Source organism: Leptidea sinapis, chromosome 22 (genome assembly GCF_905404315.1).
Source record: "Leptidea sinapis chromosome 22, ilLepSina1.1, whole genome shotgun sequence".
NCBI lineage: Eukaryota > Metazoa > Arthropoda > Insecta > Lepidoptera > Pieridae > Leptidea > Leptidea sinapis.
This window is the reverse complement of record NC_066286.1, coordinates 10532715-10557811: the sequence shown is the minus strand read 5'-3', so window position 1 is coordinate 10557811 and position 25097 is coordinate 10532715. Positions and strand designations below refer to the sequence as shown.

Here is a 25097-nt window from a genome sequence, read left to right as displayed (position 1 = left end):
CAAAATGGTCAAATTGTAAGTAAAGCTATTGTAGTGAGTATCGTTATAATATTATGGAGATGAACATCTTTTGTATTTTGGTAGAGTTCTCGTGACCGGCATCGTCATAATGCCACTGCTTGTGGCGGCGACGTGGGGCGGGTCATTCCCTTCCCTTAAAATTTGGTGAAGGGAGGCGATGGCTGGTCTATGCGTCATGCTCGTAAATCTCGTGGCAGGATGATCCTCTCACTGGGAAATCTGATGTATGTTTTTTTATTTCTTTTATTTTTTATATTTTTTTAATCAAAGTTATTATGTATATTTTTTATATAATAGCTAATAAAATGCTCGCACAATGCCTTTATTTGTGGATTGATGCATCTACTGTACTGTACTTTAAGTATGTACTCAATAACTTTAACTATGTTTTTACTTATTAATTTACATTTTTTTCCTTACTCGTGTAAGGCATTTAGTAATTGACGTTTGTGTATTTTGTTGCATCACTTGGCATATATAGTAATTGAAATGATTTGTAAAATTAATTTAAAAATAAGAATCTGTAATATCATTCAGTTTTGAAAAGAGCAACCTTAGAGTTTCTTGACCGTTCTTCTCTAAGAAAATCTGTCTTCCGAACGAACTGTAAGAAAAACAAATGACATATTTCAAATGTAATGCAATTTACCTACGAAATAAAGTTATGTTTGTTTGTTTGTTTAATGAATTACCCTAATTTACCTCGAGTTATAATTTGTCAACCTATCTTCTTAAATACCAATCCTTAAAAATAGTTTAATTATTGTTATCGTAAAATAAGTGCGTGGCTAAGATTCCGTGCAGCTGAAGTGTATTACTTACATTGTAGATGTAAAATATTGCCTATTATTAGTCAATTCGCGAACTCACAGCGTGTAAACTATCCCCGTGTGACCGAGTCTTTAGTAGATATAATATCAGTCTCAAGGCCAAGACAAATTGCCTCAGAGGTCTTTGCTCGTAATTCCAAGTGATTCATTTCTAATAAAAAACCTCGGTAATAACCCTGACGATGCTAAGTATCATAAATTACTAACGATTGCTTTCTGAATGATACCTACACCAAATTTTCTATAATAGGGCTGTCACCGCAACTTTTGTATCAAGGTAAATAAAAACAACCCATAACCTGACTTCCATATAGTCTGTTTTGAAGAATTTTTGATACCACATGTTTTTGTATTAACGTTCTAACTTCTACTCTACTACTAAGGATTTATGGTTGGCCAGTAAATGCCAGGTTAGAATTGTTAGGTTAGAAAATGTAGGATTAAAATGTTTCATGAAAAAAACTGATATACGGCCGATACTGCTAAGGTAAAATGGCCGCTGTTTTGTCTCCTCGCACCGGCTGTTCAGCATTAATTTGTTTTGTCAATAACCTTATCTACTGAACCCAAATTTTTTGTAATCTTGGACAAAATACCTACTATATATTTATTATTCATATTTATCTATAGTGAGATAGTAAGCTCTTATGTCAATATTTAATAGTATTTTTGCCATCCGGCCCGCTTAACTTGTTTACGTCCAAGAAAAACAGAGCTCGCGAACAGTTTTCTGTCTAAACTGTACTTTCGGCATATAGCTCTGATACTGCGGAATAGGCAGTGTCTTTCTAACGTCGTTTAGAGTTAAAGTTGACACTCAAGAGTTGGATGCAAATACAATGCTTCTGAGCATCGACTTTTTCGATTGCCGTAAAGGCCAGTGTTATTCCATTCCCCATGCGCAGCGGTGGCACTAAAAACCTATGCGAAACAGAACATAAATAGCAACTTAATGCCGGTTTTCTGTGCTGGTTTGGTAGGTACTAATCCGGTCGCGTCTAGCCTGGAGCCCTATTACGAAAATCGAAATACGAAGTTTCGGTTGACGGATCGTACATTTTTCTATTACGAAAGTGTTTCGAATCCGAAGATCGAAACGAAGTTCGAGATTAGACATTTTGTCTTTCGTTTACCTTATTCCCAAATTCACTCGACACTTACGTTTTCGTTGTTTGACATTTTTATGGTCGTAACAACAACGTCACTTTTAACGACAGACTTATATGTTTCGTTTTAGATAAAACATATTTATTTTATTATAAAATGGCACGTTTTCAATGAACGAAGAGGTCTTCTTGTACGAAGAAAACCTTGAAAGAGCAAGAGAGCGACGTCGACTCCGGCAATATTTATTAAATAAACAAATTCCCGATGGTTGATTCCCTAATTTGTTATGAATTATCGCCATAATCATACTTTATTTGAAAAACTTTGTGAAGAGATTATAGTAATAAAGCCACTATAAAAATACGAGAGGGATTGATCCCTCTATCAAGGTAAGTTATATTAGTTATAAAGGAGCTCCATTACAAGCCAGGAATGGTCGCAAAGATCACAATCACAATCGCATGTTGTGTTTTACATAACATGTGTGTTCAGTCGGGGAAGATGAAATGCAAAGCAGGATGAACCAATATGTTACTGGACCACCACGCACACGAAATGAGGTAATACAATAATTACTCAACAGAAATTTAAGAATAATAATCTACTAGATATAACTATTATTGCAATCTGCCTGTAAGTGATAAAATAAAAAGATAAGATGAAGACTAGTCTGTTCAATATTCAACAAATTATATTCTAATAAATCATAAAAAATTGTGTATAGTCGTGTAAACACAAACTGCAACAAAAAAAAATATTATTTCTTTTGTTGCAGATAAAGAGAGAGATTTTTGTACATATAAATAAAAAAATGGATTAAATTTATCATATATTATATTTTTAAAATTATTATTTAGTTCTTTTACTTTCGCCCAGGATGCCTTCTAAATTTTTCTGAAATCTATAAGTAAGTATTTCTTGTAAAAAATAAAGTGTTTCTATTCTATTCTAAATAATACTTACTCGCATATAACTTTCACATTACTTCTGAAAAAATTTAAACTAAAAAACCGCGAAAGTATGTTAAACTACCAGAGACTAAATAAAAATATAATGCAGTAGATGACATGATACGGCAAATTTAATTTAACTAATAAAGCATATTTTCTTGCAGTAAAATAGGATTATTTTTTAAATAGATAACTTAAACGGAATATAAAGCAATTCCATTATTTAAATACATGTTAACACAACGAAAAACTTATTTTAAAATTTCTAATTTGTTATCGGTTTTGGCACGATTTACCGGTAATATAAGTATGTACATTCATATCATCTTTGTACAATTTTTTTATGTCTACGGTTCCGAAACGAATTACGTCCGCACTAATCGGATCCGAAGTACTTTGGTAATAGGATTTAAATCGAAGTTCGTCGTTCTTTCGTTTCGGACCGAAACTACGTATTTCGGTTTTCGTAATAGGTGCCCTGTTCGTGTTGACATCATAGGACAACAACTTGACTTTCCCACCGACGTCAAACCATGCATTATTTGCAGAACTTATCTTCCATAGGTGGATTTGATAATCAAATAGAATTAGTCCCTCCTTAAAAGCAGGCAGGTTTGGCAACACAGCATGGGTGGGGTTTATCACCCACCATAAAAATAGCAATTTTAACTGATTACCATAACCAAGATCCACTAATATCAATAAATGAGAGGTTTCTTAAAACCCAACCTAAAAGTGTTGTCTTTGATATTAAACTGCGCGACTTTTTGACCGACTTCAAAAAGGAGGAGGTTCTCAATTTGATCGTTATTTTTTTTAAGTATGTACACCGATTACGCTGACATTTATGATCCGATTTACATGATTCACTAATTAAATCACCAAAAACATAAGTATACCTTGTTTATTGTCGAATCATTTGAAATATTATTCAAGTAATCGTCTATTAGACGATACGTGGTAAAGACAATACCGTGTGTTCAACTCTTATTTTTCAGGCTTTTTGATAAAATCATCAGGCAACCGAAAGGCCACTGTATAACTCCTCCAAATAAAAAACAACTTAATTTGCAATCGGTTTTAATATATTTAAGAATTACTTACACAAGCAGTGGCGGCTTTTACCAGTGGGAGGCTCCTTTGCACAGGATGCCGGCTAGGTTATGGGTACCACAACGGAGCCTATTTCTGCCGTGAAAAGTAATGTGTTAGCATAACTGTGTTTCGGTCTGAAAGGCGCCGTAGCTAGTGAAATTACTGGGCAAATGAGACTTAACAAATCTTGTGTCTCAAGATGACGAGCGCAGTTGTAGTGCCGCTCAGAGTTTTTCAAGAATCTTTAGCGGCACTGCATTGTAATGGGCAGGGTGTATCAATTGCCATCAGCTGATCAGACGTTCAGCTGAACGTCCTAAAAAAGCAATATTAAAAACAGTTTTCTGATTAAGAATTTAGTATTCGAATAAAACTTCTAATCTGGTAACTAGACGCGTAAAGTATAATTTATTTAGTGTAACCAAAATTCATTTATATTCCATAAAATAAATAACATGTTGAAATTACTATCGAGATTGATTGATAAGTGGATCGCAGCCGCTACGAACCGGTTTGTGAAGGCATGTTTTTGTTTAGGCACAGTGATCATTTTATTGTGGCTTGCTCACGATATATATACATCGTAAGTTATTTACCTATCTCGTTTGGACAAAGAGATGCTGATTTATTCGTGCACATGACTCAAGGTCATAATTAGTATTACCATTATACTGTGTAGTTTTTTTATAGTAGGACAAACGAGGTTGCTCCCATGCTCTTTTGCATCTCGAACAACATTACCTACAGTAATAATTTTAAGAGATATTTTTTGTGTGTGCTGGGTAAGAGAAAAGTTGTTCCCGCGGACACTCGTCAGATTTTCAGATTTTTATATTATTTATACAGTACAGGATCTTTTAAGACAAATGGGACCAAATTTGGGAAAAAGACGGTAAAAGAAAGAGCATTGCACAAGATTACTCGTTTCAATTCGAAGCCATATAGGCTTTACATATGACCGTAAAATTGAGGAAACGAATCGATCAATTAAAGGGAGTATCATCGAAGAGTAGTGTTACAACAAAAGGGTTTTTTTGTTAACGAATGATCACAATATACCATTACAAACTCTACTGGATATCGTGAATGTATAATAGAACTATTTCCTACTCTGAAAACGATCGTTAATTGTAAATTATTACCAAGTGGCTGGACTGTGTGACGTTCATGAAAGATACAAAATGTGCAGTAACTCATTTGACGTTTACTGACATCTGAAAATTAACGACATTTTTAGGTCCACTATACCATAGTTGACATATGTACGTATGTATGTATAATTGTTGAGATTTAAACCACTTCAGGTTTAAACCACTTTAAAGCACTGATAAGGGCATTCAACAATAGTTATGCGAATGAAGCCCTATCTTTGAACAGAACAAATCTATGCATACTTAGTAGGATGCTAACCGGGCACTGTCGCCTCAACAAGCACCTCAGTGTGGTCGGCATCAAAAACGACAAAACTTGCAGATTCTGCCTTGAGGATGATGAAACCTATCCATCTACTCTGCGACTGCGGCCCACTAATGCATAAGCGTAACACAATCTTTGGCAACTACTTCGTGCCACCAGATGGTGTTTGCAACACTCGCGTCAAGGAGTTACTGCGGTTCATAAATGCGGCAGGACTTGACGTCGAGCTTTAGTATGAGTGGCGAACAAAATAGTTCAATTTTGGACGCGGTGTTACTAGGAATCTTTAGGACTAGGAAATAGCCACCCTCTTCAAATAATAATAATCATAATAACTGTTGAGATACTAAGGAGTCGGTTGTCGATTCTCATTATAAATATTTCATAAATCTGGTATTTAATTTTTGAACATAGTTCCATACAAATTAATGAAGTGTGAACTTTCGTTAATTAAGAGCAATCACTGACAGGTCCGTGTATCTGCCTTCCTGATTCCAACTTACGCTCCTAAGATGAGCGTGTAATACATGGGTCTGCACGGTGTTAATACACTTACTTACACTTTGAGTAAATTTTACTAAGTAGTTAATAAATGCGTATTCTTAATAGTATTCTCTTGAACTAACACTAGTATTACACATTAAAATAAAAAACATTTTCAAGTATTAAAACGCGCGTGTGTAATTGAACCTGTCCCCCTGAAACGAGCTCTGGAAAATGAAACTTTTACGCATAATCTAATGTAAAAACAATTTTCAATCAATTCAAGTTTCAATAATTACACGCGTTTTCCTTGAAAATTTTTTTAACGAATTCTTAATGTTATTGTTTTCTTCAAATATGATCGCCATTCTCAATACCACGTTCTCGAGGATCGTTAGTGTATCACCAGTTATTATGCTTTTAAATAATTTTCAGAGTTATAATTTCTTCGTACATTGATTTGAATTGAGATAAGATTTTGTCTTGTTAATTTGAATTAAATTTCAATAATTAAATCATCCAAATGATTTGAGTTTTCTTTAGTGTTAATTCCGCCAATATCCGTCTTCAAACAATTTGACAACTCTACACGAGGCATGTTGATTGAACAGTGATGGTTCATATTTATAGAAAATGTTGAATAGCCGTACAAACAATTTGCTAATAATTTGTTGTGTCTCTTAGACTATATCAGTGAAGGAACACCGATCGTCTGATTCCACTGCGAAGCCGCTCAGTTATTGACCCGACTAGATGACCGAGGTTCAGTGCGCGCGCAGTCTGCCAGCACTCACCATTCTAGACCATCTCTAGCGAGAGATGCCGGCGCCCTGCGATTCCTGTAAAAGTAAGAATTTTTTTTAATCATAGACAAATAACTTTCATAAACACTTTTTTTTATTTTACCACCGAGTCAAAGGTTTTTTTAGATTTTTATTTAGGTTATATAAAATTTCAGGCAAAGGTTTATTTATTTGAAATCATTGTTATGTGTGAAGGTTGTATATTTTTAGTGCAACCGCAATAGTGCGGGCATTTAATAAAGTTTTTATTAAGATTATCGAACTTAATGATAATATTACACAATGTAAATTCAAGCTAAAGTTTCAAGCCAAACAATATTTGATAGATAGACAATATGATAGATATAAATTATATTGTAATGTAAAATTGTAAAAGGAATTTTCTTAGTTTGAAAAGCAGACATAGCATAACATACTTTTATGACATAACTTTCTCATCTTATTGTTAAACTACAAATGTAATTAAAGTAACTATTACTTTAAGTTAATCAATTAAGTAACCTAAAGATTATGTCATCTTGGAATTATGAAAATGATGAAGATTTTTGTAAATTATTTATTGCCCCGGAGATTACGTAAAGTATCTACCTAATAAAATTATGCTCTTTTCAGAAAGAGAAATAAAATTCTTAAATAACGAATCTATCCCTGTATAGTAACAGTTTTGCCATTTTGAAACTGTTGTTTATTTTTGGAAATGCGTTAAAATTACAGTTGAAATATGGTTTCGACGTCTATAATTTTCAACACATTTTTTTTTTACTTTTTCTATGTACAAGGCTAGATAATAATGAGACAAATAAATTACTTAGTTTTCATTTCTAAAGCAAAAGGCAATCAAGGTAGTAATAACCATACTTCGTTTGTGTATAGAATGACCGTCTAGCGCAGCCTTAATTTCTAGCAACCGTCTTAATACGTAATCTATGATAGTTGTGTTATTGTCACGGTTTTCATCAATCATCAGCCTAACGAAACTGTCTAAGAAAAAAGCGATTCACTAGATTGTATGAAACGTGCAGTTATTGATAGATTGACCGAAAACGGCTATAAAATTGTAAAAAACGGAGATAGCTGAAATCCACTACGTTTTAAGCAACTATTCGCTTTCAAACTTAGCCGGATTATACTTCGTCGCTAATCGCCATGCTGTAATTACTACTATTTCAAACTTATCAAATGACTGCACGTTTCATACTAAACTAAATTTCAATTTTTATTTAGACAGTCCGGTCTCTTATTACGTAGTATTTATATCCTCTTTGGTTTTTATGTCTGTGCATACACAAGACAACAGTAGGTATGTTAATAGATTATTTATTTAGAAGCTATCTGCAATACGGACATTTAAATATTCTTCTAGAGTCGGTATCAGCCAAACCAGCCAATATAACTGCATATATTTGATGATTTTATATATATAGGTGAGATGTGATTGTGTCGCACGCGCGACGCGACAAGGCGGCAGCAGGACAGCGATACCAAAAATAACAATAATTGTAACTAGATTATATTATCATAATAATTTTATTGATTTTAGGTAGGAAAAATTGTTTTATTTTTAATTTTTCAATTATTCTTCCAGAGGTAACCAATTATTAATTGATTGCAGGTACATGTGGAGGGGGTAAGGCGGCCTGTGGGGCAGCATGCACGTGCGGCCCTACCTGCGCTTGCGGCGATGGCAAGCCTTCGGGTGAGTTGTCATTAGGACCAATTACATTGAATTATTTAATACCATTAGAGGTTCTTTTAAAAAATCTATCAAGTGGGAAAGAAAATATGTATTTTTTTTTCAAATTCCCATCTCGTTACATTTCTGGCCAAACATTAAAGTTATAACCAATGTATGCGTTCTCAAAGTACTTTCTTCCATGTACAACCGAACTAGTGGAAGGAAATAGGAAAATTAAAGGCAATGCTACTGTGATACCTCTAGTGTTGTAAGAGAATGTGGGCGGCGGTGATCACTTAACTACAGACGCTCGTTTCTCCTCCTGTTCCATAAAAATAAGAAACACTTGAAAATCATAAGTTACAAGTTCAATCTTTTTTTGCAATTGCGCTCGTCACCTTGGGATATAAAATGTTAAGTCTCATTTGCCCAGTAATTTCGCTAGCTACGGCGCCCTTCAGACCGGAACACAGTAATGCTTACACATTTCTGTTTCACGGCAGAAATAGGCGCCGTTGTGGTACCCATAATCTAGCCGGCATCCTGCGCACAGGAGCCTCCCACTGGTAAATCTGATATTATAGCAACAAAAAACGGTAAAGTGCGTGTCGATGTGTCGTGTGCGGATTCGAACACTCATATATTGATTATATTAAATAACATGGTTTGACAACAGACAGCATGCCTACAGATTGGGAACGTTTTGTGATTCTATATAAGAATGGCAATGCAAAATGTTTAAGCCCGTCGACGCAGCGAACCACTTTTCAAAAATAGAAATACCAGGAAGTCCAGTTGCGCTGACTGATTTCCCACCCACGCATCCCGGAGTGAAAAATGTCTGGATAAGGAATTCATGCAACAACAATTCAATTTGAATTCACATGATGTTATAAATAAATTTTTAAACGATATCACAGTCGGAATGGCGTGAACGAACGAACCAAGCTGTTTTATGCAACATAATATATCTTAGTAGGAACTGCAATATGAAAGAAGTCCGTTGAATATCTTGCACCTGTTCAAATCAAGGTTGATGCAATTCTTGTGTGAATGAATTAATCGCGCCTTTCAGCAAATAAATTCGATATTTCTCAACGGAATTTCTAATCAGAGAGTAAATTATATTTTTAAGATTTTATTATTTTAAAAGACCGCAGATACCAAAATTACCTAAAAATACCAAGTGGCAGTTACAGTACACTTTGCTGCTGATTTTGATAGCTATTGAACCCAGCACTATGGAACCCTAATATTCACGTAGACACTTCACCTACACTGTTAAATAAAACCGAACTGATGATATTCACAGTATATTTGTTTTGAACTATCTACTACAATATCATGATAAATGATTGACAATTATCGAACATAAATTGAATAGAATTATCTAAATAAACATTAATAGCGCCAGGAAAAATAATTGCTTCTGTATTCAGCGCCATCTATTGGAATCCAATCAAAACCACATATCAAATCAACTTGAACAATAGCCAAGGCAAAGAATCAGTGTGAATGAGAAAACTTTTGAGATAATATGTTGATTATTTCATGTTCTTTGTTTTTTTTCAGGCGACAAGCCATGCTGCCAGGGGAAGTAACTGTTTAGAACTTCTGAATCTCTTCAAATACAAAGGCTATTATTCTTCTTAATGTAGCATATAATCACTACAGTAGAATTACATACTTATAATGTAGTTATTCTACTATTAATAATCGTACATGTATAGATGATAAGTGAAATTCTACTATAGCTTATAATATTGTGTGGTCATGAAACAAAACGTAGTTAATTACTTATGATTATAATATATAGCTTAAATGTTTAGAATAGTTGCTTTATTGGCTAATGTATCTAAGTGTTAAATTTTATCACATTCAGTGTTTATTCTAATTTAAAAATCTCTTACGAAAAGAGTCCTTAAAGTACTTATAATACTCATAAATGTAAGCTATTAATGTATGGGCACGCACACACGCGAGAGTATGAATGAATGTAATGTAGAAATTAAACTATCTATAGAGAATATTGTTTTATTCAAACCCCCTAATTCATAATGGTCCGCTAACTTAAAACAGCTGTTAAGGAGTGTTTTTTCTCATTCTGACTTAGGTCAATAGAAGAAGACAGAGTGAGAATTAGCAATGCTTTAAGTTAGCAGACTATTATGAGTAAGGGGGTAAAGATTTACATTTGACTTACGCTACGACTAGACGCCGCGTTGGCTAATATCAACAACTCCAGCTATGTGGCAAATATTTTGCCTCTGTAATAGGTGTAGCTGCATTTTAAAAGCATAACGACACGCGGGGATACCTATCAATAACCTATGAAGGGTAGAGGTAAGGAGAACCATCTCTGTATCATTGTGTATGAAAAAGTGTCCGTAATAACGCGTCCAGTAAGGGTGGCGCTGCGGTAGCCTACGATAAATCTGTCAATCAATCTGAGACATTCATTTTTTTTTAATTTGTCTAAAGCAAAGGGTTCGACATAATATTGCCATGTCTTTGAAATTTTCTGTATTTTTTTCAGCACATTCTTATAGTACAATTAATGAAAAATCAATAGTGCTATGTGATCAGAGTTTAAAAGAGTGCACTTTATAAGGGGAAATTATTAAACAAAATATTACTTCAGTGTTTAATGACCCATCAGCACCTAATAGTTTAGTTTACCTAGTTCTCTTATGTGATCTGTTCTTAAAGAGAGCACATTCATAGAGTACCTAATTCTTAATCGATAGCTGACTTAAGTATTAATAATAATCCATAAGGCCCGTTATTACCCAGCTTACCTAGTTCTCTTATGTGATCTGTGCTTAAAGAGAGCACATTCATAGAATACTAATTCTTAATAGATAGCTGACTAAACTATTAATAATAAACCATTAGGCCCGTTATTAACCCAGCTTACCTAGTTCTCTTATGTGACCTGTGCTTAAAGAGAGCACATTCATAGAACACTAATTCTTAATAGATAGCTGACTAAAGTATTAATAATAAACCATTAGGCCCGTTATTAACCCAGCTTACCTAGTTCTCTTATGTGACCTGTGCTTAAAGAGAGCACATTCATAGAACACTAATTCTTAATAGATAGCTGACTAAAGTATTAATAATAAACCATTAGGCCCGTTATTAACCCAGCTTACCTAGTTCTCTTATGTGATCTGTGCTTAAAGAGAGCACATTCATAGAATACTAATTCTTAATAGATAGCTGACTAAAGTATTAATAATAAACCATTAGGCCCGTTATTAACCCAGCTTACCTAGTTCTCTTATGTGACCTGTGCTTAAAGAGAGCACATTCATAGAATACTAATTCTTAATAGATAGCTGACTAAAGTATTAATAATAAACCATTAGGCCCGTTATTAACCCAGCTTACCTAGTTCTCTTATGTGACCTGTGCTTAAAGAGAGCACATTCATAGAATACTAATTCTTAATAGATAGCTGACTAAAGTATTAATAATAAACCATTAGGCCCGTTATTAACCCAGCTTACCTAGTTCTCTTATGTGACCTGTGCTTAAAGAGAGCACATTCATAGAATACTAATTCTTAATAGATAGCTGACTAAAGTATTAATAATAAACCATTAGGCCCGTTATTAACCCAGCTTACCTAGTTCTCTTATGTGACCTGTGCTTAAAGAGAGCACATTCATAGAATACTAATTCTTAATAGATAGCTGACTAAAGTATTAATAATAAACCATTAGGCCCGTTATTAACCCAGCTTACCTAGTTCTCTTATGTGACCTGTGCTTAAAGAGAGCACATTCATAGAATACTAATTCTTAATAGATAGCTGACTAAAGTATTAATAATAAACCATTAGGCCCGTTATTAACCCAGCTTACCTAGTTCTCTTATGTGACCTGTGCTTAAAGAGAGCACATTCATAGAATACTAATTCTTAATAGATAGCTGACTAAAGTATTAATAATAAACCATTAGGCCCGTTATTAACCCAGCTTACCTAGTTCTCTTATGTGACCTGTGCTTAAAGAGAGCACATTCATAGAATACTAATTCTTAATAGATAGCTGACAAAAGTATTAATAATAAACCATTAGGCCCGTTATTAACCCAGCTTACCTAGTTCTCTTATGTGATCTGTGCTTAAAGAGAGCACATTCATAGAATACTAATTCTTAATAGATAGCTGACAAAAGTATTAATAATAAACCATTAGGCCCGTTATTAACCCAGCTTACCTAGTTCTCTTATGTGATCTGTGCTTAAAGAGAGCACATTCATAGAATACTAATTCTTAATAGATAGCTGACTAAAGTATTAATAATAAACCATTAGGCCCGTTATTAACCCAGCTTACCTAGTTCTCTTATGTGATCTGTGCTTAAAGAGAGCACATTCATAGAATACTAATTCTTAATAGATAGCTGACAAAAGTATTAATAATAAACCATTAGGCCCGTTATTAACCCAGCTTACCTAGTTCTCTTATGTGACCTGTGCTTAAAGAGAGCACATTCATAGAATACTAATTCTTAATAGATAGCTGACTAAAGTATTAATAATAAACCATTAGGCCCGTTATTAACCCAGCTTACCTAGTTCTCTTATGTGACCTGTGCTTAAAGAGAGCACATTCATAGAATACTAATTCTTAATAGATAGCTGACTAAAGTATTAAAAATAAACCATTAGGCCCGTTATTAACCCAGCTTACCTAGTTCTCTTATGTGACCTGTGCTTAAAGAGAGCACATTCATAGAATACTAATTCTTAATAGATAGCTGACTAAAGTATTAAAAATAAACCATTAGGCCCGTTATTAACCCAGCTTACCTAGTTCTCTTATGTGGTATGTGCTGCACTTTCTTATAGTATACGCGGTATTACCATGTCGATACGGCATGCGTTCCCTTAACAAAAGCACATACACCCAAATAAAAAGATGTCAGTACTCATGTGTTACTGGCCATATCAACCCATACTCTCACCTAGACTTTCAAGAGAGAGTATGGGTTGATATGGTATGCAATGTATTGGCTGCGGTGATCACTCAATAAATAGACCAGTGCAATTTTGAGGTTATGTGAAAAGAGTGAAAAAACAAAAGTTGTAGACCTTTTTACTACCTGCAACTTTGCAGTTTAACTTTTTGCCATAGGACTTGTAGTTTCACCGGAAATCGAGATAAACCGATTTTATCCTTATACCCCCCTTCCCCCACTTACCTTTCCATTCTATATTCTCTTCCATTTCCAATGGGTTGTAATAGTAGGAAGTATTTTCTTTGGTTTGAAAAATTATTGACCCTGGCCTTATCAGATATGCCGTACCTAATCTCGTTTGTCCTTCCATAGGTAAATAAATAAAACAGCATTTATTAATAGTCAATAAATCTCTTTTATTATTGACAGGCTTATGCCTGAATACATTGGAAGCAGTTTATGGGACTTGAACCTTAACAATAATAATAAACATATTTCTAATCTTATATTATAATAAAACACATAGGAATATATTGTATTTAGTACAAAAATATAGCTAAGAGACAAATAATGCAAATGATATAAAAACTTACTTTATAAAACATTAGCAATAATTTTTATTGACTTTAACATTTCTAAAATCCTAACGATTACATATTTTGAAACATATGAATGACTTCTTTCACCTTTGATAGTCAAAGAATTGTTTGACCACTGGAAGTCTCCTTTGCACACGCTGCCGGCTAGATTATGGGTACCACAACGATGCCTTTTCTGCCGTGAAGCAGTAATGTGTAAGCATTATTTTGTTTTGGTCAGAAAGGTGCCGTAGCTAGGGACATTACTGGGCAAATGAGACTTAACATCTTAAAAGATGTCTCAAGGTGACGAGCGCAATTGTAGTGCCAATCAGAATTATTGGGTATTTCAAGAATCCTGAGCGGCACTGCATTGTTAATGGGCAGGGCGTATCAATTACCAACACCTGAACGTCCTGCTCGTCTCGTCCCACAATCTCATAAAAAAAAATGTTGCTGACCCAAACAAAAGGTATGTAATATTAGGAGACCAGCTTATGTTTAATTGTCAACAAATAATAAAGGCACGAACATTCAATGAAACAATTTCATTGCAATGTTGCCACATCTATAAATAAGTAAATACTTAATCCATTTTTAATGGATTAAGTATTTTAAATGAAAGTCACACAAAGAGCTTCAAGTATTAAAAGATTTTGAAAACTACATTCAACATTATAGACTCTAAGTTTAAAATACGGACAATATGAATAATATGCTCTTCTAATACAATTATTATCAAAATATAAGTTTTCAAACATGTGGCCATAAATTAATGGCTCATAAATCCTTTAATAAAATTTACTCATCATAAAAACGAAAATAACTTTTCTTGATCATTCAACAATAAATAATCTAATAATAATATAATATGTTCTCATACAACATCGACATTAAAAATATCTTTTATTATGCACAAGTGTCTTACCAAAATGGTAGGATGATTATCAAACACAATTAAATGTGTAAGAATAATGATTAACTTTAAACGCAACATTTTAAATACATAAAATTATTTTAGAATAAAATCCGCGCACGGATTTAAACTATCCCTTTGGTCTGTGACCAAAATGTGTTTTTCTTGTATTTTAATACAAAAAACAAAAAGTCAGTAAATAAAATAACACAATGAGAAACTATAATTAATACTAATGGTCATAATCACAACGCAATCACTGAGTAAATAATAAAATTATGGCATGCACTGTTGACAGTAAAACTTGAGTTTTGGCGGTAAAATTAGTTTGTTTATAATCTATGGCACATATTCTTCTTCCGTGCCGTCATCTGAATCGTAGACTCGAGCGCCATTTTTCATCTGTATCACAGATTTCTTTCTGTGTCTCTGTTCTTTTTGATCTTTGTCGACATTTCTGGAAGAAAATCAAGTCAGTTACAATTAATACAAAAATATTATGTTACGTGTGATTTATATATTTATGTCGAACTCTTAGATAATATATACGTTAAGACTGTGACAGCTGTGAACACGTAGAAAAAAATTTCGGCAAACTGATTTTTAAGCAACGCACACTAAAACAAAGTGACATACATATCGCGAGTGTAAGACTTAGCTTGTTATGCACTCTATTGTCTGAGGCTCTATCTAGTCTAAACGTATAAATTATCTAAGGCCGATTATAGGTATTAAACGAGCCATTTTTGTAAAATTTTGCAATATCGTTATTAATTTATAACTATTTCGGTAAAGGTTTTAACTTAAAAATTATGATAAAACCACACTGAGATTCCTAGAGGTAAAAAACCAGCAGGCTTAGCAAAGTTTAATATATTTATAATAGTAGATGCTTTAAAAAAGGAAATATAATATGGAAATTAAGCCCATGAAACGGTAATTATATCAACTATTTATGAACCACGCTTGTATTCCAGCATAAACATAAATATAGCATAGACAGCCAAACTAAGCGAAACTTGTATCAGAGACAATTCTCTTTGTGATTGTGGACCTAGATGAGGGATATGGGGCTTATATGATGTTTAATTATTGCCCTTTAATGCAATCCTCTTTGTGCAATTATACCTCCTGAAAATCCCCACCCAACTTATTAATTATGTAGGTAGCTCTATGGGTAATGTTTGAACCTGTACAGCTTTTGATCCCGACTTAAAAACGTAAATTCACGATTCTAAGATATTCTTCTTAGATAATTATTACATAGATAGGTTTCAGGTAGGTATAAAAATACAATAACTAATAACGTGGTTCAATCTTACCAAGCTCGGTGGTCTACTGTAACATGATACCTATAATTATACTATTTATCTTTTTTTTTTAAGGAATAGGAGGACAAATGAGCGTACGGGTCACCTGGTGTTAAGTGATCACCGCCGCCCACATTCTGTTGCAACACCAGAGGAATCAAGGAGCGTTGCCGGCCTTTAAGGAAGGTGTACGTGCTTTTTTTGAAAGTACCCATGTCGTATCGTCCCGGAAACTCATTCCACAGCTTTGTATTACGTGTATCTTTTCTATAATTTTTATTTTCTATCTTTTCTTATTTAGAACCGTATATAAGAGTATTTTGTTGTTTTTTATAATGTGACGTCATCAATCGAAATGTCACGTCACGTGTTTACGCGCAAAATTTTAAAGTGATCATAAAAACATAATTTTATTTAATAAATAATACTTTACACTGTTATAGATAGCTGATATGAATAAATATTTGTTAGACCATCAGCTCGTTGAGTTGTTTGTTCAAATAAAAAAGTTCTCGTTTGTATTCCGTAATTTTCGGGCTATTTCCGTTACTCAACGTCTAATCAGTCAGTATTAAGCCGACCACACATTGTGACACCGTCAATGTAAGTTATAACAATGTGTCAAAAATAATGAAAGTGGGTATTCTAAATATATTTACCTGCCGCTAATAAGAGGGTGTAAAGCGCTCTTTAGACTACTGTACATGTACGGATGCGTTTGTTCCTGCTCGTCTAGAATATTGCGAGCAGTTACAAGTGGAGAATCCTTTTCAGAGTCTAACTCCAACACTTCTGCTGAGCTGCCGCATGGCTCTGATATTGAACGGGTTAGAGGTTTGCTGAAATTTAAATTGTAAGATTAACACGATATTATAAATAATGTGTAGGTGATTCGCTGTATTAATTTTAAATAATTAGTTAATATTTTAAGTTTTGTAATTTCTGTATATTTTTAAATGTTGGTTCTCGCTCGAATTTGTTTTTGACGCGGTGAGTATACATTTTTTTTGCTAAAGTTGCAATAGACAAAAGCAGTATTTATAACACACATTTACTCGTAACTATGGTAATTTATTAAAATCCCGTAACAAAATATAATCTCTCAAACTTCTAATACAGTGAATTACCTCATTTGAGCATATTTTATTTTATTTTGTTAATTCTATTGTAATACTGATAACGGTCTACTAAGTAGACCGTTAGTACACTCTACTACATGCTAGCAGATACTTTCGCTGGTTAGAATCAATCACAGTCAATTACTATTGTATTGTTTATATAAAATGTGGTATATGAACGATTATAATATCCTACCTTGAATCAATCTCGTCCGTCTGCATAGACGAGAAGTTTGGTAGAGATCGCGAACAACAGAATGCTTCCAGCGAGCTTGCTCGGACGTATATGAATGGCCTTATAACACGGATATCGTCATCCCTGAAATGTAAAACATTATACATATTACAAAAGGTTACTTAAATCTTTTAAATAAAAATTTCGTGTCACGTCCTCGATGAACTCCTAAACCGATTTTATTCAAATTTAGGATAGATTTGTATCGATTAATATTTTTGTAATTTCAATTGTTATATTTGTACAATACAGAAGTATTAATAACTCTATGAGACAAATATTTTGTCGCACAGTTTGACAGTTTTGCTATGAAATTCTTCCATTACAAGAACAGCGAAAAGGTTAATAATTTTTGTAAATAATGAACTTCCATGAATTTCATAATTGCTTTCCGCCTTTTTTTAAAAAGTTAGATTATATATTACATTTGGCTTGGCACCGACTTAAAACCTATCACATATAAATAATAGTATTTTATTAATATTAAAGGTACAGTTTTGCATAAGAGGTGTATTAAATTATAGTAATTTTAGTTAATTGATACTTGCAGTCTTTCAAGACGGTTTTTTAAATGTAGTTTTTTTTCTAAATGTATATAATATTGAATTCATAAATTTATTTGAAGGCAACAATAAATATTATCATTATAATAATAATAAGTTAACAAACCTCAGTCTATAGTGTGCCTTCAGTGTCTTGAGTGAGCCTCCATAGAGGGCGCTAGCGAGGAAGGCGCGGGTGGCGTGGTCGAGGTTCTGTGCCACCGCAGCGACGCCGTAGCCGTGCGCATGCGCAGCGCTACACATACTGCGACGGACGGCCGCACTCGCCCAGCGGTGAACGTCCTCCAACTTGTTGCTGTTTCTGCCTGAAAATTGAATAATGGACGACACAATATAAATTCAAGAAATTATCAATTTTATTTCGGTGCAATTACACAAGACTCACAAAATGCAAGAACGATGACAGCTGCAAATGTATAAAACTGTAGCGCTGCTAGCAACTTAATTCTATTTTATTTTACTTTTTTATGAGTGATATGCTCTGGTCATTACAATGCAGTGTCGCTCAAGATTCTAGAAATACCCAAAATTCTGAGTGGCATCCCCCATCATTTTGAAAGATACAATATAAAGTAACTATTGTAAGTGACTGCGAGAAAAAACGGAACAATCCTACCTAACAGAATGGAAAAACAGTAAAGGATTCAGGGCAACAATGAATGCGGTTCCAGCGCCATGAAAGAGATTCGCCCGCAACCTTATGAGACTATACAGGGATAAAATACGCTAAATAGTAGTTGTTATCACCGGTCACTGTCCCTTGAACAATCATCTATCAAAGATGTAGCAACAGCCATTTGTGCAGAGGATGCATTGAGGCAGAAGAAACCCCAGAACACGTGCTTATGGAGTGCAGGAATGTGGCAGGAACAGGCACAAGTCCTACTATCTCCAGCATGGCTCTCTGATGCCTGCAGCACTTTTAAAAGACTAGACGTCTGGGCTGGTTGGAGTAAGGAGAAGAACAGACACGCAGATCAAGAGGCAAAATGTGTAAATAGCCAAGCTAAGCTAACTCACTAAGTAGTAAGTGCTCTGTGAACGGCTTCATTGTGTGTCTTGCGGCAACGTCGCTTCATTGTGTGTATTCTACCGCATTTATCACGAGCAGTATTCGAAATAGCTGTTTGACCTGATTCCTGCCGCCTAATCTACCTTCGCACGGCACGCCACAAATTAGGATATCATCCGCACCATCTGGATGTGTGGCATTCCTCCACAGAGCGGTTTCCAAGGAACTTTCTTCCACGTACGACCAAGCTGTGGAATGAGCTTCCTTGTGCGGTGTTTTTTTTATGTAATAGGAGGATATTTTACATTAATTTCATAATAAATAAAAATAGGATAATTTCCAGGACGATACGCCATGGGTACCTTCAAAAAAGCGCCTACACCTTCCTTTAAAGGGCCGGCAACGTGTGATCTTGTGATTCCTCTGGTGTTGCAAGAGAATGTGAGCGACGGTGATCAATTAACATCAGGTGACCCATACGGTCGTTTGTCCTCTCTTTCATATAAAACTCATATCACCCTAGTAGTTTCGGTAGCTACGTTGCTCTAGAAACCAAAACATAATTGCACATTATTGCTTCACGACAGAAAAAGGTTCTGCTGTGCTAACGAACAGCCAGCATGGTCTTCAAAGTAGTAAATTTTTTGAATACTCACGTTCGGTGTCGTCAATTTTGTCCTGGTATATAAGCTTCACACCAAGAGTTCTGCAGTACGCCATTAGGTGCAGGGGATCCACTTGTGACTGCTCTACGTGGATGTATAAAGCACCTGTAATGATAAATAACGTTCAGTTAATCGTCCACTTCAACACAATCGTCATTCTCACTTTCTTCGGACATGTATCGCGACGTGGAAGCGACTCCATAGAACGCTTAATAGTGCAGGGTAAACTCGAGGGCACTAGACCACGAGGCAGGTCCCCGATGAGGTGGACGGACCAAGTGAGGCAAGCTGTCGACGGTACTCTGCACGAATGCACGAGGAGAGCGGTAGTTCGCGACGAGTGGCGTCGCTTTGTGAACCAGGCCACTAACCTCGACGTGACGACCACGACCACTCTGACAAGAGTGTAACGCCGAAGAAGAAGAATCGTCACATAAGCATGTCGTTTCTATCATTATACATTTAACCATTTATCAAAGGAAAGGTTAAGCTTTAATAAGAAGTGACAAGAAACTAATTTCGGATCTTTTATTACAGGTCGATTCACACATATCAGTGATGTCACAGTTCAGATACATTGCGAAATTTTCTTTCATACATTCTCTATGAACGCATCTCCACTTCGTCAGTGTGAGGGTCAACACTGGCAGTTACCGACGCATTCGTTATGCCTTTTATAGCCTACAGCAGGGGTGCTCAAACGGTCGATCGCGAGTGCTTTTTGAGTCAATCTCGAGAAAAAAATCTGGTATAATAAACTAAAATCAGTAATTACGTACCATCTTATGAAAAGTATGCTCAGGACATGCAGTGTCACGCTTCAACATCCAAAGTCACTCTTTAGTTAAGCTGAGAACTTTAGAACGCGTTTGTTTTGTAAGAACCAATAAACTCGCAATTTTGAATAATAATTATGAGTTTTTTCATTGACATTTAAAAGCAAACCTACACTTACCTTGACTAAAAAAATGCATATTTTGCGCAAAACTAATATCTATGTCATCGTGACACTCTACCTAGACGACAATCCTTCATCACACATACTTGAAGCCTCTCAGAGCCGATCGATCGTAGCCTAACAATTTTGAGGTACATCGCCAGCAGTTCAAACTTGAGCACCCATGGCCTACAGTATGTATGCAGGTATAAACTAAGAAAATTAAACTTGTTTCAGTCTTTAACCACCGAACACTATCATTAAAATTAGAAAACATATACTCTAAGCTTGGTTGTCTACTTTAACTTACAGCAATACACAGCAGGAAGAATAGATTAGAATAGAACAACGATATTTACGTGGCATAAAACTAAATGAAAGATGAGAGAGGCAAGATCGACCTAAGCGTTCGGCTTATGACGCATCTTGTTCATTGATTATTGAAAAAAGTAGCATCGGTCGGTGAGTGTAGTAATAAAAGTTTATAATACAATTTGATCAAAAAATTATTATGACTCATATAAACGATCGTATAAAAATATATTTTCTTATGACGTTGTCGCGTAAAATTATCGTCGGTAAACTAATTTTTACACATTTGAACGGTGTGGGGTACACAAACCTGCAGTTTAAGCCAAATTAATGATCTGCAGACGTAGAAATAGAGATTGGCTGTGAAACTATTATAGTCTGATTAACTTGGCTAAGCCGTTTGGCCAGACATGAACATCTTATATGTAAAAATAAATGGTCACACACCGATTGAGAAGTGGATCCCTTTAGCTCTGGAGTAGAATTGGAATTGGTGCAGAGTGTGAAGAAGTGCGATGGACTCCCGGCTGCCAGACAGACAAACTAGTACTTTGTCCCCTCCGCGGATCATATTGAACTCTTGTATTGCCTGAAATAATTAATTTCATTTGTCATGAAAATTCAATCACCGATAAGAATCATATACATATAATTAATTAAATATAAATAATATAAGATTAAATCTAATTTTGCTTTCTTTTTCAAATGTTTTCTTACACCGCTGCTAGAAACAATACAATAATCAAATGTCTCGTTTAGATCCCTTTACAACAAATTTAAGAACGTTTGCAAAAAAACATTATTATTTTCTTTTATTTTCTCCCTTTGCATTTACATTGTTCTTTTCTTAAGTTTCTAATTCTACCTGAATATTAATATTACTGTTTGTTGCCAAAATAAATTAAAAGAAAATTAAATACATCTTTAGGATATGTAACAAAGACTGTCATTACATCCTTTTTTACCCTTCTCCTGCACCGTATTACCTACTACAAACATGGAACGGTAGATGACGGATCACTCACAAAAAATCGTTTTTGTTTTGTTTGTTTTTCATTTTTAATTAATTTAATAGAATTACAATTACGATTATGCTTTAGACTGCACTATTTCCGAATTATTACATAATATTATTTCTACTCACGGAACAGCGCCTGTCGGGTCATACTATACTTTATCTTCTATGTCTATACTAATAAATAAATGGAAAGCTGTTTTTTCCTTCGGTTCATCAACATCTTCATCAGCCGGAAGACGTCCACTGCTCGACAAAGGCCTCTCCCAAAGATATCCACGACGATCGATACTGCGCTGCCTTCATCCAACGTATTCCGTCGATCTTTACCAGATCGTCGGTCCATTTTGTGGGGGGCCTACCAACACTGCGTCTTCCGGTCCGTGGTCGCTATTCGAGAATTTTACTGCCCCAACGGCCATCTGTTCGTATATGCCCAGCCCACTGCCACTTCAGTTTCGCAATCATTAGGGCTATGTCAGTAACTTTAGATCCTCTACGGATCTCCTCATTTATGATTACGGCGCCTTCAAGGCGAAACACAATAATGCTTGTACATTGTGTTTTTTCGACACACACACACATTTTGCCCTGCTAGCTAAATAGCCGGCATTCTGTGCAAAAAAAACTTCCACTGGTATTAAATACCATAACAATATTATACTGAATTATTAGGAAAGTTTATTAAGACAAAACAAATCTTATAACTTTATTCACAATGCTATGATAACATTAAATTAAAACTATCATTACGGGGAAGTGTACCAAGAATACTGGCAGCATTTCCGCGTTTGATAGCTAGACTAATCCGTTGACCGAAATAGCTGCCAGCGCTTGGATTTCCAGTAGCCCTATTGAGCATTTTGTACATTGTCCGTGCCTCTGGGCCCCACGGGTTAAGTGCCTCCACACCAATCGGCACAAAGATAGGAAAGGGAGCCTAAAGGAAGCATGCTACAATAACATAAATGGCGAGGACGATTACCTCGATTGTGGCCTTCCAGACAGGTTTCGGTAGGCGGTGCCATTTCCCCTCATCATCGAAGGTAAATTCCGTCAGGGAGGTGTCACTGCATGCACTACTATCGTCATGCTCTGTCTCCTCACCGCAATATTCTGACTTAAAAGGGCATTCCGACTCACTGTTGAAAGAAAAAGATCAAAATTTTATCGATTCTTCGTCGAACATAAATACATCAACAAGCGTAATCAGCCGGGTTAGGATGCGCACCACGAGTAAATTATCTCTACGCATTTTCTCGTCTTATCTCGACATGTCTATTAAAGCTAACATGGTTGCATATTTATTTCGTCTCGTTACGTCAAAAGTAGAGATAAAAGTAATTTGGACATAACTGTGGTATCCTTTTCTACGAACCCTAACATGACAACGTAACGTTTCTCATATTTTATTAAATTGACAATTAAAGTAGAGTGACATAGTGACTGGTTTAGGGTATGTTCCGATATGCACTGCAACCACTGTACAGTGTGACGTCAATTTAGTAAACTGTGAAGCGGTTCCTTTATAGCCAGTTATATACTGGTTACTATTTAAAACGGAACGCAATCCCGTATACTGTCAGCTGCATTTTTTGACGCAGCATTCAAATGAGTGTATTAAAGTTTTCTAGTTCATTAAAAAACTTTTGTTGGAATGCTGTCAAATTAAAAATATTTTAGACACTCGAGTGGTTTTGACCGATCACGTGATCAAAGTACTGCGAGTACCTCACCTCGAAAACGCCAGTGCTCACAGTAGAATATGGCGGCGATTTATGACGTCATATATTTCCCTAGGGTACGGCGGCAGTATACTGGCAGTCCATAACTGAACGAATTTTTCTACAGTGATAGCACTGTGTAGTGCTCGCAGTGCATATCGGAACATACCCTTAGTTCGTTAGTATTGACGACTTTTGGTATGGTAGTGGATTTTTCGTAGAAACTCTAATTATTGCTTCTTGATGTTAACTATAAACCTATGTTAATCTGTTATTACTTGTTATATTTAACTAGTTTTTGAGGTTACTCATTCAAAAAAAGCAACATGTTCTCTACTTGTATATCCGCAATAATTTACGATAATTTACAATATTCTACGCATATTGTTCACTTAATAAACTTTACATAAAAAAAACGACTTAGAAAAACTTGGTCCAAAATAATAAATACCAGTCGGAATGGAAATACTCAAAATACAAGTATACAGGGACTAATCAAGTTTTTAATTACCTTCTGTCACAATAAACTTCGTCTCGCGAAGACCTCTGAACATCAGTGCTGTATCCACTAGATCTGGAACTACGCTCCGAACAGCTGGAAGAAGCGTTAGACGAACGACTTGAACGTTTCAAATCTAACGTGTTCCTGAAATGCAGAAGAACTGGTTGGTGGAATATTGGACTATATGAACTGTTCCGAAACTATGGAATCAAATAAGATGGTGCAGATATCAGATGAAATAGGAATCAAACACAATGTACAATAGTACTTTGAGATCGAGATTTAAGTTCAATGGAAGACAGAAATTTGTTCATCCAATATGAATAAACCTTGACTAAACTTCATAGGATCAAAAATAAAATGAGAAACTACTTCTTGATAGCAAAACTCAGGGCTTGAACTGAAAAAATTCGATTTTAATAAAGGATATCTATTATCTAGACAGGATTAAGCCATTTTCCGGATAAGCCACTATAAAAAGCGAAGGTTCTGTTTATTTCTTTGCTATTTTAATAAAAGATTATTTACCTATTTTGTTTTTCACCAGGCATCTGAAAGAGGACTCTTCCCGGTATCGTTTCCGGATACGGCTGTGGTCCCGAACACACAGGAACACCTTCGATTATATCTGGTACTTCACTTTTCTCATGTTTCTGGCATATTCTTAGTCTGCCCTGGAGCTTTTTTAACTTGTTTGTAGTTGGATCTGAAGATGTGCGCCATTTTGCTGAATCAATTAAATCATATTCAAAAGAAAATTTATAATGACTGGCTAAACAATTAAAGTTCGATAAAATATATTGTTGGGCCGAAAAACCTTTCCTAATATTTGCTATTTTCAAATTCAATATTTTTATTCG

At 35.0% G+C, this 25097-nt stretch overlaps 1 protein-coding gene and 1 long non-coding RNA gene across 3 annotated transcripts in view; one reads left to right on the top strand and one right to left on the bottom strand.

Moving 5' to 3' along the window:
* Nucleotides 1-230: 230 nt before the first annotated feature.
* LOC126970902 (uncharacterized) lies at nucleotides 231-10407 on the top strand. The gene is made up of 4 exons (XR_007730716.1): nucleotides 231-245; nucleotides 6587-6749; nucleotides 8318-8401; nucleotides 9953-10407. It is a non-coding gene; the product is annotated as an uncharacterized LOC126970902 (long non-coding RNA).
* Nucleotides 10408-13741: 3334 nt separating this feature from the next.
* The window catches only part of LOC126970783 (uncharacterized), a 120020-nt gene continuing 108664 nt past the window's right edge, over nucleotides 13742-25097 (bottom strand). Inside the window, exons 9-17 of one of the 2 annotated variants that reach the window (XM_050816865.1) lie at nucleotides 24766-24964; nucleotides 24247-24381; nucleotides 22997-23153; nucleotides 21444-21585; nucleotides 19739-19852; nucleotides 18177-18375; nucleotides 17469-17591; nucleotides 16814-16993; nucleotides 13742-15301 (exon numbers count right to left, since the gene is read on the bottom strand). In XM_050816865.1, the coding sequence (XP_050672822.1) occupies nucleotides 15184-15301; nucleotides 16814-16993; nucleotides 17469-17591; nucleotides 18177-18375; nucleotides 19739-19852; nucleotides 21444-21585; nucleotides 22997-23153; nucleotides 24247-24381; nucleotides 24766-24964 (1367 nt within the window). In that variant the 3' untranslated portion in view covers nucleotides 13742-15183. The remainder of the gene's footprint in view (nucleotides 15302-16813; nucleotides 16994-17468; nucleotides 17592-18176; nucleotides 18376-19738; nucleotides 19853-21443; nucleotides 21586-22996; nucleotides 23154-24246; nucleotides 24382-24765; nucleotides 24965-25097) is intronic. The other variant, XM_050816866.1, reaches the window with a different exon arrangement.